At 36.5% G+C, this 15,603-nt stretch overlaps 1 protein-coding gene across 1 annotated transcript in view; it reads left to right on the top strand.

Annotated features, from left to right (window-relative positions):
• The window catches only part of LOC150085300 (uncharacterized), a 134,006-nt gene extending 129,218 nt beyond the window's left edge, over positions 1–4,788 (top strand). Inside the window, exons 8-9 of the mRNA XM_090374520.1 lie at positions 3,946–4,264; positions 4,595–4,788. Of these exons, the coding sequence (XP_090230646.1) occupies positions 3,946–4,264; positions 4,595–4,788 (513 nt within the window). The remainder of the gene's footprint in view (positions 1–3,945; positions 4,265–4,594) is intronic.
• The last annotated feature ends 10,815 nt before the right edge of the window (positions 4,789–15,603 follow it).

Here is a 15,603-nt window from a genome sequence, read left to right as displayed (position 1 = left end):
AAACTTAAGCCTTTCCTCGTAAGAGCACCCCTTTGTTCCATTCACTAATCTTGTTGCCCTTCTCTGTACTCGTTCCAGCAGCTCTACATCCTTCTTGAAATGAGGCCTCCAGACCTGTATACAGTACTCTAGGTGTGGCCTGACCATTGCCTTATACAATGGAATAATCACCTCCTTATCCCTGCTGGAAAAATTCCTGTATATCATTGACAATACTCCATGAGTTACTCTTGCAGCCCGTCTGCACTGCTCAGAGAACTTCATATCTGCCTGCACAATCACCCCCAAGTCCCTTTCATTCTCTACCACTGTCAGTGTAGTACCACAGAGTTGATACGTTGCCCTGGGGTTGCTGTTTCCCATGTGTAGTACTTTACATTTGTCAATGTTAAACTTCATTTGCCACCTCTCAGCCCATCTGCTCAACCTTTCCAGATGCTGTTGCAGCAGTGCAGTGTCAGTAGTGTCCTTGACAACCCTGCCAACCTTTGTATCATCTGCAAACTTGGACATTAAGCTTGATATACCATCATCAGTATCATTTATAAATACAGAAAACAATAATGGACCCAACACTGAGCCCTGAGGGACTCCACTAATAACATTAGTCCACGATGAGCAGTGTCCATTGATTACCACTCTCTGTCTTCTCCCACTCAACCACCCCTTTATCCATAGCAGCAATTTGCCTCCAATGTCACACTGCTCCAATTTGTGTAGCAGTCTTCCATGTGCAACAGTATCAAAAGCCTTTCTAAGATCCAAGTATATAATATCAAAGTTATTCCCTGCATCCAGTTCTTTTGTGACTGCATCATAGTATCCAATCAAGTTGGTCAGGCAAGACTTCCCCTTAACAAAACCATGCTGTGTCTGAGCTATAACTGAAGTCTTGTCTAAATGATCCTGCAGTGCTTCTTTAACCAGTGCCTCCATTAATTTTCCTGGAACAGATTATTGCATATTACTGCAGTCTTGTCTAGTTGATCCTGCAATGCTTCTTTAACCAGTGACTCCATTATTTTCCCTGGAACACAAGACAGTAGGTATTAAATTAATACAATATAGGATAATAATATAAAGGAAATAATTCTATTCTGCACTGTATTTTATGAGTTTACATAAAATTACTAATGTCAGTTTAATTGAATAATATCACCAAAGGAGGCACTGTCACAACAGACTGTTTGAATATGCTGGTCTCTTGTCAGATGATGGGTAGCCTCAGCAGTGTCGTGTTGATTGGTGAATAGTGTATCAAGGTCTAATGGAGCAGTATGTGGAAACACTGCAAACTTAATTATTCAGATGTTTCTGAGCCTATTTTCAAAATCCTGCATGGAATTTTGAAAAATGAAAAGCTGTGCATAAATGCTTTAAAATATTAATCTCTTCTTATTTTGGCTCTGTTGCCCAACACTAGAATAAAATTACTGCGGAATATAAAATTAGAATTTAAAAGAAAATTCCTAAAAAAAAATTGTGAATAAAACATTTTTTTTTGGATGAAATAATATTCTCTCTTCTATTTATGTATCACTTTATTCAATTTTATCAACGTCTGGATCTGAATTCCAAAGACTTTCTTTGGTTTCAACTTTTTGTAAATTTAAATTGGACAATTGATGTTGATCCCTCCACTTTGATTTTCATGCTGCCGTCAGTTATTATAAAAATTGTCTACAATTAGTTGGAAATGCAGATAAGCGATGGCAGTGCATATCAGACACTGAAATGGCCTTAAAATGTAGGTCTGTGCATGTACTACCCCGATCCCAGATTCAGACCACATGAAAAATGTAGGGCTATAACATACTCCTGAAAGGGTTAGAAAAGCTTGTGAAACCTCTATTGGCAACCTGTCCCCTATTAGCTCACTGGTTTGAATCACAATGTCAGAATGTCATTCACTTTAACATGAGATCTTATATTGTCTGGCATGCTTGTTTAACATCTGTTACCTTCACTTATAACTAAACTAATACAACACATAATCTTATTAGCTGTTATGATGTATGTTCTTAATTTTGCTGTGCCAATTAACAGTTAATAGACAGCCGCTAGTGAATGTGTAGAGTACTGAAATGAACTAGATTTTATTTGCTATGGGATAAAATATTCATACTTGGCAGCTTAGCTATATCAGCATCTGGAAACTGTTTTATGAGTCTCATATTACTGTTTTTGCCAGCAGCAAGTTAGAAACACCAAGTTCATTTTTCAGAATAAAATTCAAATATGTGTTTCTACTTGCTACTGGAGCTTATTTTTTTCTTTGTGCTTTAGTCAGTTTCCTTAGCCTAATGTAATGAATAACTGTACATACAATTTTGTTACGTTAGGTTAGGGAAATTTTGCAAAATTAGTTAGTTAGATAATAGTACAATTTGAATATTTTACAAATGAACGGTTTTCCCATTGCGGCAAATAAGAGATGGCAACATTTAAAAAATATTTTTGCCCTTTTCAGGGTTGATGATTGACATGAAAAATTGATCAGTAAAACTTCATTATTTTATGAAACATGATGCTGCTAAGAAAACAGTGTCTTCTATTAAATACAGATTAGAAATAAAATTATTTTATCCTCATTTAATACTTTAGTCAGGTTCTCTGAATTAACCCCATACGACAGCATCATTATATTAAATTAAGGAAATTATAAAAAGGTATATAAGTTAAGTTTCAATTCAGTTCATTTCAGATATTTTTCTGTGTGTAGAATTGTGTGTTTGTGAGCCTATTTGTGCTGGCTGAAAACACCAGAATAACACAGGAAACCCCCCCTACTCACTCTGCCTGAGAGCAGCTATGGCCTCAGTTGAAGAGAACTTTAGAAATTCCTCCAGTTCAATGGGAATCAAACCCATTTCCAAATGAGTGGCAGGTGGCTGTATATCATGCTGACTAAGCTCTCACAGCAGCAGTAGTTAGCAGTCAAAATTTGGAAATGAGAAGAAAATAATGGAGAACTGCATGCACATTGAAGTTGATTTGATTATGTTACCAGCTGCCCGGTGGAGGAAACCATCATTGTGTTCTCCATTAATCTCCTTGAATTTTGTCAAAGTGGTTATTGGATCAATAGCACTACTGTAATCATTGAAATTGCCCTAAGATATTAATTGACAGGATGATTGAGACCAGTGAGCAAGCAGTGGGTAGGCAAGTTGCTGATAGAGTTCTTATAGACTTTTTCTCAACCTTTTCTCATTATTTTTGCCCATCAGTTCCTTTGTTTAGTGCAATCAGGTATTTGAACTTTGACCTTGGTCTTTACCATAGAATGCAAAAAATGCAACACAAAGTTTTCATTACTGAATTCTTTAAATCTTTCACAGTGTAAGTTGGTATATTTGACTGAAGATACCACTAATTGTTTGGTGATTTTATCTTAATTTATATGCCATAAAACTAATGACAGGATAAGTGTAATGTGCGACATAACATCTACCACCTTAACATTTCCAATGATAATCAGATTACAGAATCCTCCTCCTGATGGTTCTGTTTCAGAAATTATCAGCAGGAAGGGTTCTCACCCTTCACAGGGCTGAACCAGCATAGTATTCTGGGGAATACTATGCTGGTTCAGCATAGTATTCCCCAGAATACTATGCTGAACTGATATTCACACTTTCTGACTGATATTCACACTTTCTTTAGCTTTTAGATATATTTTAACACTGACACCAAAAAGTCAGTGTAGCATATACTTCCTTAATTATATATTGAAAAGTTAATTTAAACCTCTCAATATGTAATGAAGGAAATATATGCTACACTGATTAAAGGTCTAAATTTATTTTGCTTTGCTTAGTAATATGCGTTATGGATATTTTAGTTTTAATGACATTTTCCAAAAGCTTACTTTCAAATTAAAATCTTTAATTTGAAATTTAATTTTTAATTTATCTTGCTAAAATAAATAAAATTATTTTGCAGGATGAACTGAGACAGTGTCAAGCAGATTTTAGTATGTTGCAGATGAAAATAAGAAAATATACAACAAATATTGATCCCGTAAGAGCATTATCTGTTATTAAAGATGCGGTCAATAACCCATCATGGAAAACAGTTCATATTGAAGAACAGAAGGGCAGAGAAAGTAGCCAAAAATATGACCAAGTTGCAAACCTTGAGTCTGAAGAAAAAAAGTATAATAAAGAATCTGTGATATTAGTTTATAAAAATAAAGAAAACCTTGAAAAAATAAAAGATGTAAATGACACTGAACCTTTTAAAGTGTCTACTGACTGGGAAGGTAAAACATACAGTGTACTGAATTTTACTGCTGGCACATTTTCCATAATAAAAAACAAAGTGATTTAGAAATGAAATTCAGAATTAGGGAAATTTGCTCCTGATGAGCATTCCAAACAAATAGTAAAAAATTATTAAACCAAATGCTCTGACTTCTGAGCTTATGAAGGAATTTCGAGATAAAGATAATTTGTTTAAAGAATAGTAGTATAAGAGCATAATGTTGAAGTAAGTTCCTCAATTTGAGTTGTAGAATTAAAAACAGAATAAATATAGCAATATTCTTGAACATAATTGTTAATTCTCATAAATTTCTTCAGATTAAGAACAGGTGGATGTTTACTAAAAGTTATGAATTTCTGTCAGCCATCGAGTCGAAGATTAAGGTACTTGCACCTGGTATGTGTGTTGGCAGTCATAAATTTTCCTCAGTTAGGAATTGTGCCATCTCATCTCAGAGTCAAAGAATATTTACACTCACAAGATGACAGTCTTCGTATCACTCATAGACGTAGATTAATATGAATCATTTCAATTGTGTATTTTTATGTTGGCAGCTTTATGTACATATTATTTTCAGAATTTTAGAGTGAAGTGCCTTATATAAGAAATTTGGAAATGAAGGGATTGAAAATTTATTATAAGTAAAAACTTGTTTTTTGTATTTCATTCACTAGCTTAAACAAAAAAATTTTCTGTGCAGAAAGCATTTTCAAATAGTGTTCCCTTCCATATTTAGAGTTGTTGAAATTATGAATAGTTAATAATGCACTTTTGATAGTGTGATATTTGCTGTGCACATATATTGTAATGTTAACTTTTGTTTTAATGTTTAAAAAGTATGGTGCATCCATCTATGTAGGGGAGTTATTGGAAAATACCAGTTTTCAGAGTGTATGTATGGCCACCATAGCTGAGATACAGAAGTACAAGCATTTGAGTGATTGTGGTTTGAATCTGTGTGACTACCAAATATGACTTCTTGTGAACTTCTATAACAACCTTATGTGGTCATCCTGGAGTATAAAGAGAAAACTTATTTAGTGATTTATATATATATGTATATATATAAATCTTGGAACATATATCTTGAAACACTAAGTAGTTTTCATGTCACAGAATGAATGTGTAGAAACTTTATCTGTGATTTACATAGTTCCTCACAGTTAACTCTTTTGCAGTTTTAGGTTCACTTTCTGCCAGTTGGAATAAATAATTAATAATGAACTTATTAAGTATACAGGGTAGCACATGGAGTCATAAATTTATAACAGCCTAATTTATATAAAAGAACTTTAATTCATTCCTCAGTTAATAAGCTATAATGTACACATAAGTAATACACATTACTGACTTTTATTTTCCATTTTCTTATTTTATATAAAATATAAGCAAAAGAAGAATACAGTACTAATTAATAATATAAAATAAGGCTAATAAGTAATGATGGGGTAGTTTGACAGCTTTGAGAAATTCAAAGGTCAGTTGAATAGTTACCTCTGTGAGGAAAGAAACATAGGTTAGTTATTTTATTTTTATTTTTTATAAAATTATATTTTTATATATTTTTATTATTTATTTTTTTAGAGTATATATTTTTATTATTTATTTTTTATATTTTTTTATTTATTAATAATGAAATAAGATGAATTACCTCAGTGATAGCATGTAGAACATTTCAATGCCGACCCTCTCCATTATTTAAATGATTTGATAATAAGAGAGCTATTAAGTGCTTGATAATTCCTATATTCTATTATAAACAACAGGGATCACCTTTATTTTAGATATAGGAAGCTTCTTTTCCAACCAACTCTCCTGGTCCAACGCGCTAATAATTCTTTGGGAAGGCGATATCAATTTTACAAAACATGTGGGACATCTTCCCCACTGTCAGAACCATAGTGTTCAGACCCCTCGGTCTCAACCTTGAGCGCTCAAGACTTCTGTATTCAAACATACCTCTGGCAGCAAGGAAACCATTACATGGATTGACATAAAATTAAATTTTGAAGGTCTAAACCGCTTAATAAATATGGACTGATTATTTTCTTCGGTCCAGTAGCTTGACATTAGAATTAAATTTAGGGGTCTAAGAAGGTTTAATGGATAGGGAGGGGGGAGATTATTCTCTACATTCCTTAAGTCAGACTAGCATTTATTTATTAGGCATTTATTAAGCGGTTTAGACCTTCAAAATTTAATTTTATGTCAATCCACGTAATGGTTTCCTTGCTGCCAGAGGTATGGTGTTTGAAGACAGAAGTCTTGAGCGCTCAAGGTTGAGACCGAGGGGTCTGAACACTACGGTTTTGACAGTGGAGAAGATGTTCCACATGTTTTGTAAAATTTAAATCACCTTCCCAAAGAATTATTAGTGCGTTGGACCAGGAGAGTTGGTTAGAAAAGAAGCTTCCTATATCTAAAATAAAGGTAATCCCTGTTGTTTCATAATTATTTAAATGAGCATAAAAATAATTTAAATAAATTCGTTAAGTCTAATTTATTATTTAAATTAAGCCTTTTCTATATTATTGATTTGATTCTTTAGGTCATTAAAACATTAGGTCTATAATTAAAAACGAATGCCAAAATAATATTAAAATTTTAAAATTTTGTTACTCTCCTGAAGCTGACTGGGCTTTTTGACATGTCTTAATCAGAGGGTAGTAAAAATGTGAAGCACATAACAAAATTTAAAGCAGATAGATTAGTTGTTATCATGGTGCATGCGTATGAAGGACCAAGAATGGGTATAGGATAGGGGTGATGCATATTAATCAAATTTTGATGTAATTTAATCTCAAGGGTTTCTGCAATTATTAATTTTGTGTAATTATGTTGGATGTTAAGTGTTTTTGCTTCGTTGAATAGAAAAGTGTGACCTTCATTGACTGTGTGGAAGGCAAGTTCAGAAGCAGCGGAATGGGAAGTAAGGATAGATGCTAAATGTTGCTTAACCTTAATATCAAGAGAAATTGTGTAGAGCCTTGGTAGGAAGAGTCACATTTTTTACAAGATATATCATGCACTAAATCATTTATTTAGTACCTGAAGGATGATTGGACTGAGTGATTATTTAGAACTGCATGTAATTTCCTTGTGCGTCTGGATATTATTTTGAATTCTATTCAATTTTTTGTACTGTTCTATGTATGGACAGGGAATAAAATAAAATTTTGTACTGTTCTATGGACAGGGAATAAAATATTTTTTTATTGTATTGCTGTTGTTGGTAGACATAGTTTTATGTAACCTGTTTTCATCTTGTATTCTAATTTGATGTATTATAGAAAGGGGATAATCCCTGTTTTGAAAGGTGCCTCCATAGCCAGGTGGGAAGGAGCAGCAGTGCATAGCACATGCTTCTTGATTAGACCGGGGTTCGAGCCCATCACCACCAAATACAGAGGATGGAGAAAGGTCAGGGAATGACCACCGCATATCCCGGAGCAATATGGCCTTAGTTGCTAATGCTCCTAAAAACTAAACAACAATAACCTGTTTTGAAACCTGTTGGTTAAAATTTGTAACTCAGTGTTTAATGCCAATTCAGTCATATCATAGAATATTTGTAAGCATTAAGAAATTGATTTAAGATAATGGACTTTTATATGTAAAAGGATGATAACTGTTGTAGTGTAGGAACATACCAGTAATATCCATTTGAGATTAAGTTTCACATTAGAAAATGAAGATACTGCAATGAAATTGTTAAATTTTTTAAACTTTACACTTACTTGTACTATGAATAAAGTTCAATTTAGTATATATAGAAAACCCACTAATATGTTTCTGCACTACAACAGTTATCATCCTTTTTCATATAAAAGGGCAATTATCTTAAATCAATTTCTTAACACTTACAAATATTCTACGACTGAATTGGCATTAAACGCTGAGTTACAAATTTTAACCAACAGGTTTCAAACCCTTCCTATAACACATCTACCAACAATAGTAATACAATAAAAAAATATTTTTTTCCCTGTCCATACATAGAACAATGGTACAAACAATTGAATAGACTTTTTGAAGATACAGAATTCAAGATAATATCCAGACCTGAACTCGCCTTCCACGCAGTCAGTGAAGGCCACGCTTTTCTATTAAATAAAGCAAAAATACTTCACATCCAACATAATTACACTAAATTATTAATTGCAGAGACCTTTGAGATTAAATTACATCAAAATTTGATTAATGTGAATCGCCCCTATCCTATCTCTGATTCTTGGTTCTTCATACGCCTGCACCATGATAACAACTAATCTCTGTGCTTTAAATTCTGTTATGCACTTCACATTTTTACTATTCTGTGATCAAGACTTATGTCAAAAACCCCAGTTGGCTTCAGGAACATAACAAAATTTTTAAATTTTAATATTATTTTAGCATTCATTTTTAATTATGGATCTAATGTCTCCTTTTGTTCGTATGGGTTTGTTGGTGCTTGATGTATTTTGGAATCGGGTTTTGGAGCTTTGGGACTTTCGGTTCTGGTGCATTGGTTCATCAATTGTTTCTTCAGGTGTAAAGAATTCATTTAAATTATTTTTATACTCATTTGAATAATGGAGAGGGTCGGCACATGCTATCATTGAGGTAATTCCTCTTATTTCATTATTAATTGATATATAATGTAGAACTTACTGAGCTTTGTAGCTCTGCCATTTATCAATTATTTATTTTTATATATCTATTTATTTATTTATTTTTTTTATTTATTTATTTATTTTTTTATTTATTTATTTTTTTTTTTTGGTCAGTGTAACAAAGGCTGATGACCACATTCACTATGTATCTAATATTAATTTCATACCTGTATACATCATAAATGTATGGATTAGCAGGATTTCTGAACTTTTTATGACTCCAGTGGTTCATTAATTTCACATCCTTATAATAAATTGATATCTGAAAATTAATGAAATCTAAGAAATCAAAACAAATATACTTGATGCTCTTCTATCACATATTTTGTGGAAGAGAAATATTATAATATTCAATTTATTATATTGAATTTTAAAAGAAATGTGCCTCTATTTTCATGAATAATAATTGTAAGATCATGACTACCCAAAACTGAGATACCATCCCTGCATTTGTGTGTTTAATTGGAAATAGAAGTGAAGGATATTTTAGAAATATGGAACTTCTAATTAAAGAAACTAAAGTAACTTTTGGTGGGTAGGTAGGTACCTACCCACCAATGAGAGGCTAAATAGCTTTGAGACATCCAGTTGGCACTATTTTGAACCTGTTTGGGGGTCTTATCAGCGGGCAGGTAGGTATCCAACTGAGAATAAGTAACAGTAAACTTCTCTAATGGGGAAGTGTTATTTATTAAAAGTATAAGAGGAAGGCAACTCGTTTTGGAGGATTTCACAATATGAGATATTATAATAATGATGCCTAAACGTACAACCTTCAGTTTGTCTTAAAATTTTGAACTGTGTAGTAATAATGCCATTGCACTAAATAATGTCAATAAAGTTTGAATTTTACATAGTTTGAGTCTTTTTGCCTTAAAATTTTATTAGCCTATAAAGGTTAAAGTTAAACTTGGATTGAGTTAGGTCTGCATGTTTTTTGCCTCTTCCATTTTCATAGACCACTTAATAGGAGGTCTATGAAAATGGAAGAGTTTACTGACAGATTTTAGCATGGAATATATAAAAATTAGATCATTTATTGTAAGCTACTATGATACTGTGCTGTTAATAAGTAGCTTGCCAGATCTGTAAGGTCCTCTGAAATTGTGCCAAAAAAACCGAAAATCAAATCTTCTTTGTCTCTCTTTCCTCTGTCTCTTCTTTCCACCTCCTTATTTCTTCTTCATCTGTAATTATTTTATTATACAAGTAATATTGTTGCTCCCTATCCCTCCTATTCTTCATTAATCCATATAACATCTTTTTCCCATTATTAACATCCTGCAAATCTTGCAACCAATTCTCCAACCATTTCTTCTTCTTTTCTTAACTATTCTCTGTGCATCCCTTTTTGCTTCTTTATCTTCTCTCTTTGGCTCATCTGTTCGATTTTTACATCTCTTTTTAAAACCCCCAGTCTTACTTAGAGCAGCCTACTTTGCTCTCTGGTTCCACCACTGCGTCTCTTTCCATCTCCTCACACCTCTTGTCTTCCCACACACTTCCTTTGCAGTCAAAACTGAAGCCTTTTAAATTCTCCTCTGCTCCTTGTACTTCATTCTCAGGCCTCAGTTCCTCCATACATTTTTCTTATATCCTTGTTTTTCAGCCTCCATATCTTAATCCTCCTCTCTCATCTTCTGCTTTTATTTCTGTCTTTCATTGATGCTAGCACCCCTATAAGTATCCGATGATCACTGTCCATTGCTTTTTTAACATTTTATCAAGCAAAAATCTTGTATAACTTCCAAACATTATTCATCTTTAATCCTTAAATTACAAGAATCCTTTTCAGAGTATAGCAGTTTTCTATAATACAAATCTACATTGATTTTAGTCGGGACATTAGGCAAATGTCCCTATTTATGTGTAGTAATAGCTGATCTAGCCTCCATAGCCGAGTGGTCAGGAGCGGGAGTGCAGTAGCACATGCTCTTTGAGTAGACCAGGGTTCAAGCCCCTGACTGCTGAATACGGTCGGTCTGCCAACTCGCAATGGACCAGCATGGCAGATTATGGTCCATTTCCCTCAGCATGAATTGTTGAGGAGGCTTCCATCCTGCAGTGGGTTGATAATGGCTGCACTTTACCTTTTTTTTTTTTTTTTAGTGACAAATGATTCAGGGAAGCAAACTTATACAGCATTGGCCAGGAAAAAAAAAATACCCAACTGATCTGCCCATTCCCTCTAATAATTTGCCTTATTCTTACTTAAATTTATTCAAAATATCTACTACCAAGCAGGCTGAGGTGGAGACCTTAAGCCAACGCTATAGGAAGGCAAGAAATCTATACACAGACAAAATCCAAAAGAGTAAAAGAAAATCCTGGGAGTTGCTTGTCTCCACAGCTGGAAACGTCGATCTCTGGGGGTTATATACAAAGTAACTACAAACAAACTCCCCAGGGGAGAAGTTCTCACGGCGACTCGAACTCCACAAGGGACTCTAACAACAACGTGGGAGGAATCAGTCGACAACCTCCTAAACGCAATACTGAAGGAACCAGCACAGTCATCCAGTGAACAACAACTCAAGCTGTGCAAAGAAAATGAAGAATACCTCAAGGAACAGAGGGAACAACCATTTACAATGAAGGAACTCCAAGAAGCGGCTGCCCGGATTAGGCCCAAAAGATGCCCTGGAAGAGATATGCTTGAACCTGAAATCATAAAGAAGGTTGCTGACCTAGAACCCCAACTTCTCTTAAGGTTGTACAATTGCTGCCTGGAGGCTGGCTACTTCCCTATGGAGTGGAGAACAGCAAATGTGAAATTAATTCTCAAAGCCCGAAGCAAAAATCCGGCACTCCCGGAATCATATCAACCCATAGTGCTCCTAACAGTTTTAAGTAAGCTATGTGAATGGCTCCTTCATAGACGGATACAATACTACTACTCCACTTCCAACCTTGAGGCAAAAAACCAATTCGGATTCAAGCCAGGTCACTCCACTCAACTGTCGATGCGATGAGAAACCTACTGATATTAGTGAATGATTGCCAACAGAAGTACTTTCTCGCTATTGCAGTGGATTTTGCCGGGGTGTTCGACTCACTTTGGTGGCCGAGCGTCTTGGGCAGGCTCAGAATGGCACAGGTCCCAAGCAACCTTTATAATAATATCAAAAGATACCTCTCGCACTGAAAAATAGAAGTGAAAGTACCATACCAACAGATCAGCAGGAACATCCACAGGGGATGCCCCCAGGGTTCCGTGCTTGGACCACTGCTGTGGAATATAGTATTTGATGATTTTCTGAACACCGGCCTTGGGGAGGTGGTAACCCAAGCATTTGCGGATTATTTAATTCTCACTGTGATGGCAGATAATAGGACACAACTTGAGACTAGAGCAAATCAAGCTCTGTATACTCTACAGCAGTGGGCTACGGAGAACTTTCTACAGATCTCGCTTGCCAAAACGACTTCCATCTTGCTTAAGGGAACATTGGACATAAGGAGGCCACCGCAAATTAAAATAAATCACGCTACAATCAAATTTGCCCAACAAATGAAATACCTCGGGATCATTTTTGACAGCAAGCTGACATTTCAGCTTAGGCAACTCAGGACCAAGATTAGGAACTACTCGGGCCCGATTGCACTAGTCTTACGCAGGAACTGGGGGCTGAGTAAACAAACCATGTTGCTATACTACAAGACTACTTTTCTCCCAGCGATCACATACGGTGCACCAATATGGTACCATAGAACCAGACTGACCACCAACAAAAGAATACTGGACTCAACACAACAAACAATATTGCTCAAAACCACCCGAGCCTGCAATACTGTGAGCACGAAGCAGCTCCAGGTTCTTACTGGATCCTTACCACTGGATCTCGAAGTGGCCAGATGCAGACTAGCATACTACGTATCGAAAGGAATCTCTGTGACCTACTCAGGCTTTATGATTGAACCCACAAACAATATAAAAATGGAAAAGGCTTGGATCTTCACACACTTAAAACAGGAATGGCAAAACAGGTGGACAGACTCAACCAAAGGGGAGGTGACACGACGCTTCATACCTGATGTAGACAGGGTTTTCCCGAAACTACCTGTATGGTTCCACCCAGGCCTATGTGCCACCTACTTATTGACGAGTCACGGCCCCCTTCAATGAGAAACTAACATCTCTGGGCCTCCTCCAAGACCCCAACTGTTCATGTAGCGAACCGGAAAGCTGGACCCACCTCATGCACGAATGTACAAACTACGAGAACTTACGTGGAAATCTAATAACAAGATTGACCTACGTGCCGCTAGACCAGGAGCATCATCTCTTGGGCACAAGTGAAGAATATAAGAACCTCACCAGATTTGCACAAGAACTCTTTGCCAGAAGAAGGATCTGTTCTGCGATCAGGAACCAAGGGCACAGTATGCCTTGTAACAGACATTAAACTTCGACAACACCAGACTATGAGCAAATACACCAGCACTGAAACCCAAATTGTCTGACCCTACCAACCTACTGGAATAGGACACACACCACAGAAACGATGGGCTCACTGGATGGAAAAGGCACTGGACCACCCTCCCTGATGATGGAAACAGGATCAACAGACCAGACTCATCCGGGATGCAAAAGACATACTCCATGAGACACTACCCTGGTCGGGTATATAACCTATAAACGTGACTGACCTCAACCTACCTGGATGGACACAGCCCATGAATGACATCAGGGAACTGGTTCTGACTGCTTCGTTGGACCCATATCTTTTTCCCCACCTTGAACAGCAGATTTGCTACCAGTGCACCAACTGGCGACTGAGCTGGGCACTCTTTCCACTCCACTTCCCTGGCAGGAGGGGGGGTGGGAGGTGCTTGTCCTCTTGTCTCCTCTCTTCCTCACCACCCCCATTTTTCCTTCTGGTGGGGCATGGGCATGCCCCACTGACACCTATTGGGTCGCCTTCCCTATTGACTATATTTCTGTCTCTCCCCCCCAGTCTTTAGTCTCCCTCACCTACTCTATCTGTACACAAGCGATTGCCCTACACGTCCAAATTTAATCATGTCCAAATTACTCTGTGCCAATAGTTTCGGCCTTTCAAATCCTAGTGCTCTTATCCCCCCTCCCCCCACGTGAAAGATCAAAAAAAAATTTTTTTTTTTTTTAAGGTCCTAGCCACTGAAATCTCAGGAAATTAGGTGGCAAGACCTGCCAGAGTAAATAATTATAATGCTGGTATACCTGGCCTGCCTCCACGGGGCTGAGTGTGGACAGCAGGGGCCCAGCAGCTATATGGCCAGAAGAACAACAGTACATAACACTATACGTATACAATATCCACACACTTTTAAATCTGGTCTTTCCAGTGAACTGGCACACCTACAATGAAAGCAACGCAGAGATGGGGGAAACCCCTGGTGCTGCTTGACACTAAATACACTCTACCAAACTACCCTGCCTCCTCCGTAGCCAGGTGGGAAGGAGCAGCAGTGCGTAGCACAGGCTTCTTGATTAGACCGGGGTTCCAGCCCGTCACCACCAAATACGGAGGATGCGGAAAGGTCAGGGAATGACCACCGCATATTCCCGGAGCAATATGGCTTTAGTTGCTAATGCTCCTAAAAACCAAATAACAATAACAACAACAACAACCAAACTACCCATTCAAATTATACAGTTCCACAATACCAGATGTTGGTTTGTTTCAGCAATCAGTTACTCTCTGGCTGAAAGCAAAATTTTGCATATCTAACCTGCAGCATACTTTTTCAATATATGTTCCCTTATGTGTGTTTTCTGAGAAAGAGTAAGAATGCTATCAGAATTTCATTTCTTTAATCCATTTAAACTCTTCAGTCAGATCTTCTCACAGGTATCTAGTTTCCAAGCACTGCAGAACTGAAGTCTTTCAAGGTAAGAGTACCCTTTTGTTCTCTTGACTAATCTGACTGTTCCTCTCTGCGCCCATTTCAATCCACATCCTTAAAACAAGGCTTCTTTCATTCCTTCCTTCCCATCAATGGTATGCAAAATTCCTGCATATTATTGAGAGCAGGAGTGTGTTATAGGCCTAATAACTCTGATGAGTATAATAAACAACTGTACAGAGAAATAGAGTGGGCCAGTAAATCAGAGTGTCTTATAATGTGGGATTTTAATTTCCCAGATATTGACTTGAATTTGTGGGTTGGTCACTCACACACTAGCAAGGCTTTTATGGATTTATTGGATGATTGTTTTCTACAGCAGCATATTTGGGAGGCAACTAGAGAGAGTAATACTCTTGATCTGATTATCAGTAATGATTCTTGATGCATTAGGAATCTGCAGATAAAGAAACCACTAGGTGGCAGTGATCACAGTGTGCTGAAGTGGGATTTACTCAAAGTGGTAACTACCATCAGGGATAAAGGGAAGGGTATTTGCTTTTGTAAAGGAAACTACAGTGGTCTAAGACAGTATTTAAATTCTATACATTGGGACCAGCTGATGATGTTACCAACAGCAAATTCAAAATGGGAAGCATTCAAAGAACTTATCTTGGAACTAAGAAATATTGTTCAAGGTTTAGGCCTAAATGGATGTCAGATGAACTAATGAGACATGTTGCAAAAAAAGAAAATGCACGGGATACATATAAATTAACAGTTGACACAGAAGCCTATGGTAGATATAAGCTGGTCTGTAATCAAGAGCAGACCGATATATCCTTCTTCGGCTTTA

Source organism: Mastigoproctus giganteus, chromosome 5 (genome assembly GCF_048544385.1).
Source record: "Mastigoproctus giganteus isolate SK-2022 chromosome 5, ASM4854438v1, whole genome shotgun sequence".
NCBI classification, from domain to species: Eukaryota; Metazoa; Arthropoda; class Arachnida; order Uropygi; family Thelyphonidae; genus Mastigoproctus; species Mastigoproctus giganteus.
The sequence above is the reverse complement of the archived record's forward strand: the minus strand, read 5'-3'. Positions and strand labels throughout refer to the sequence as shown.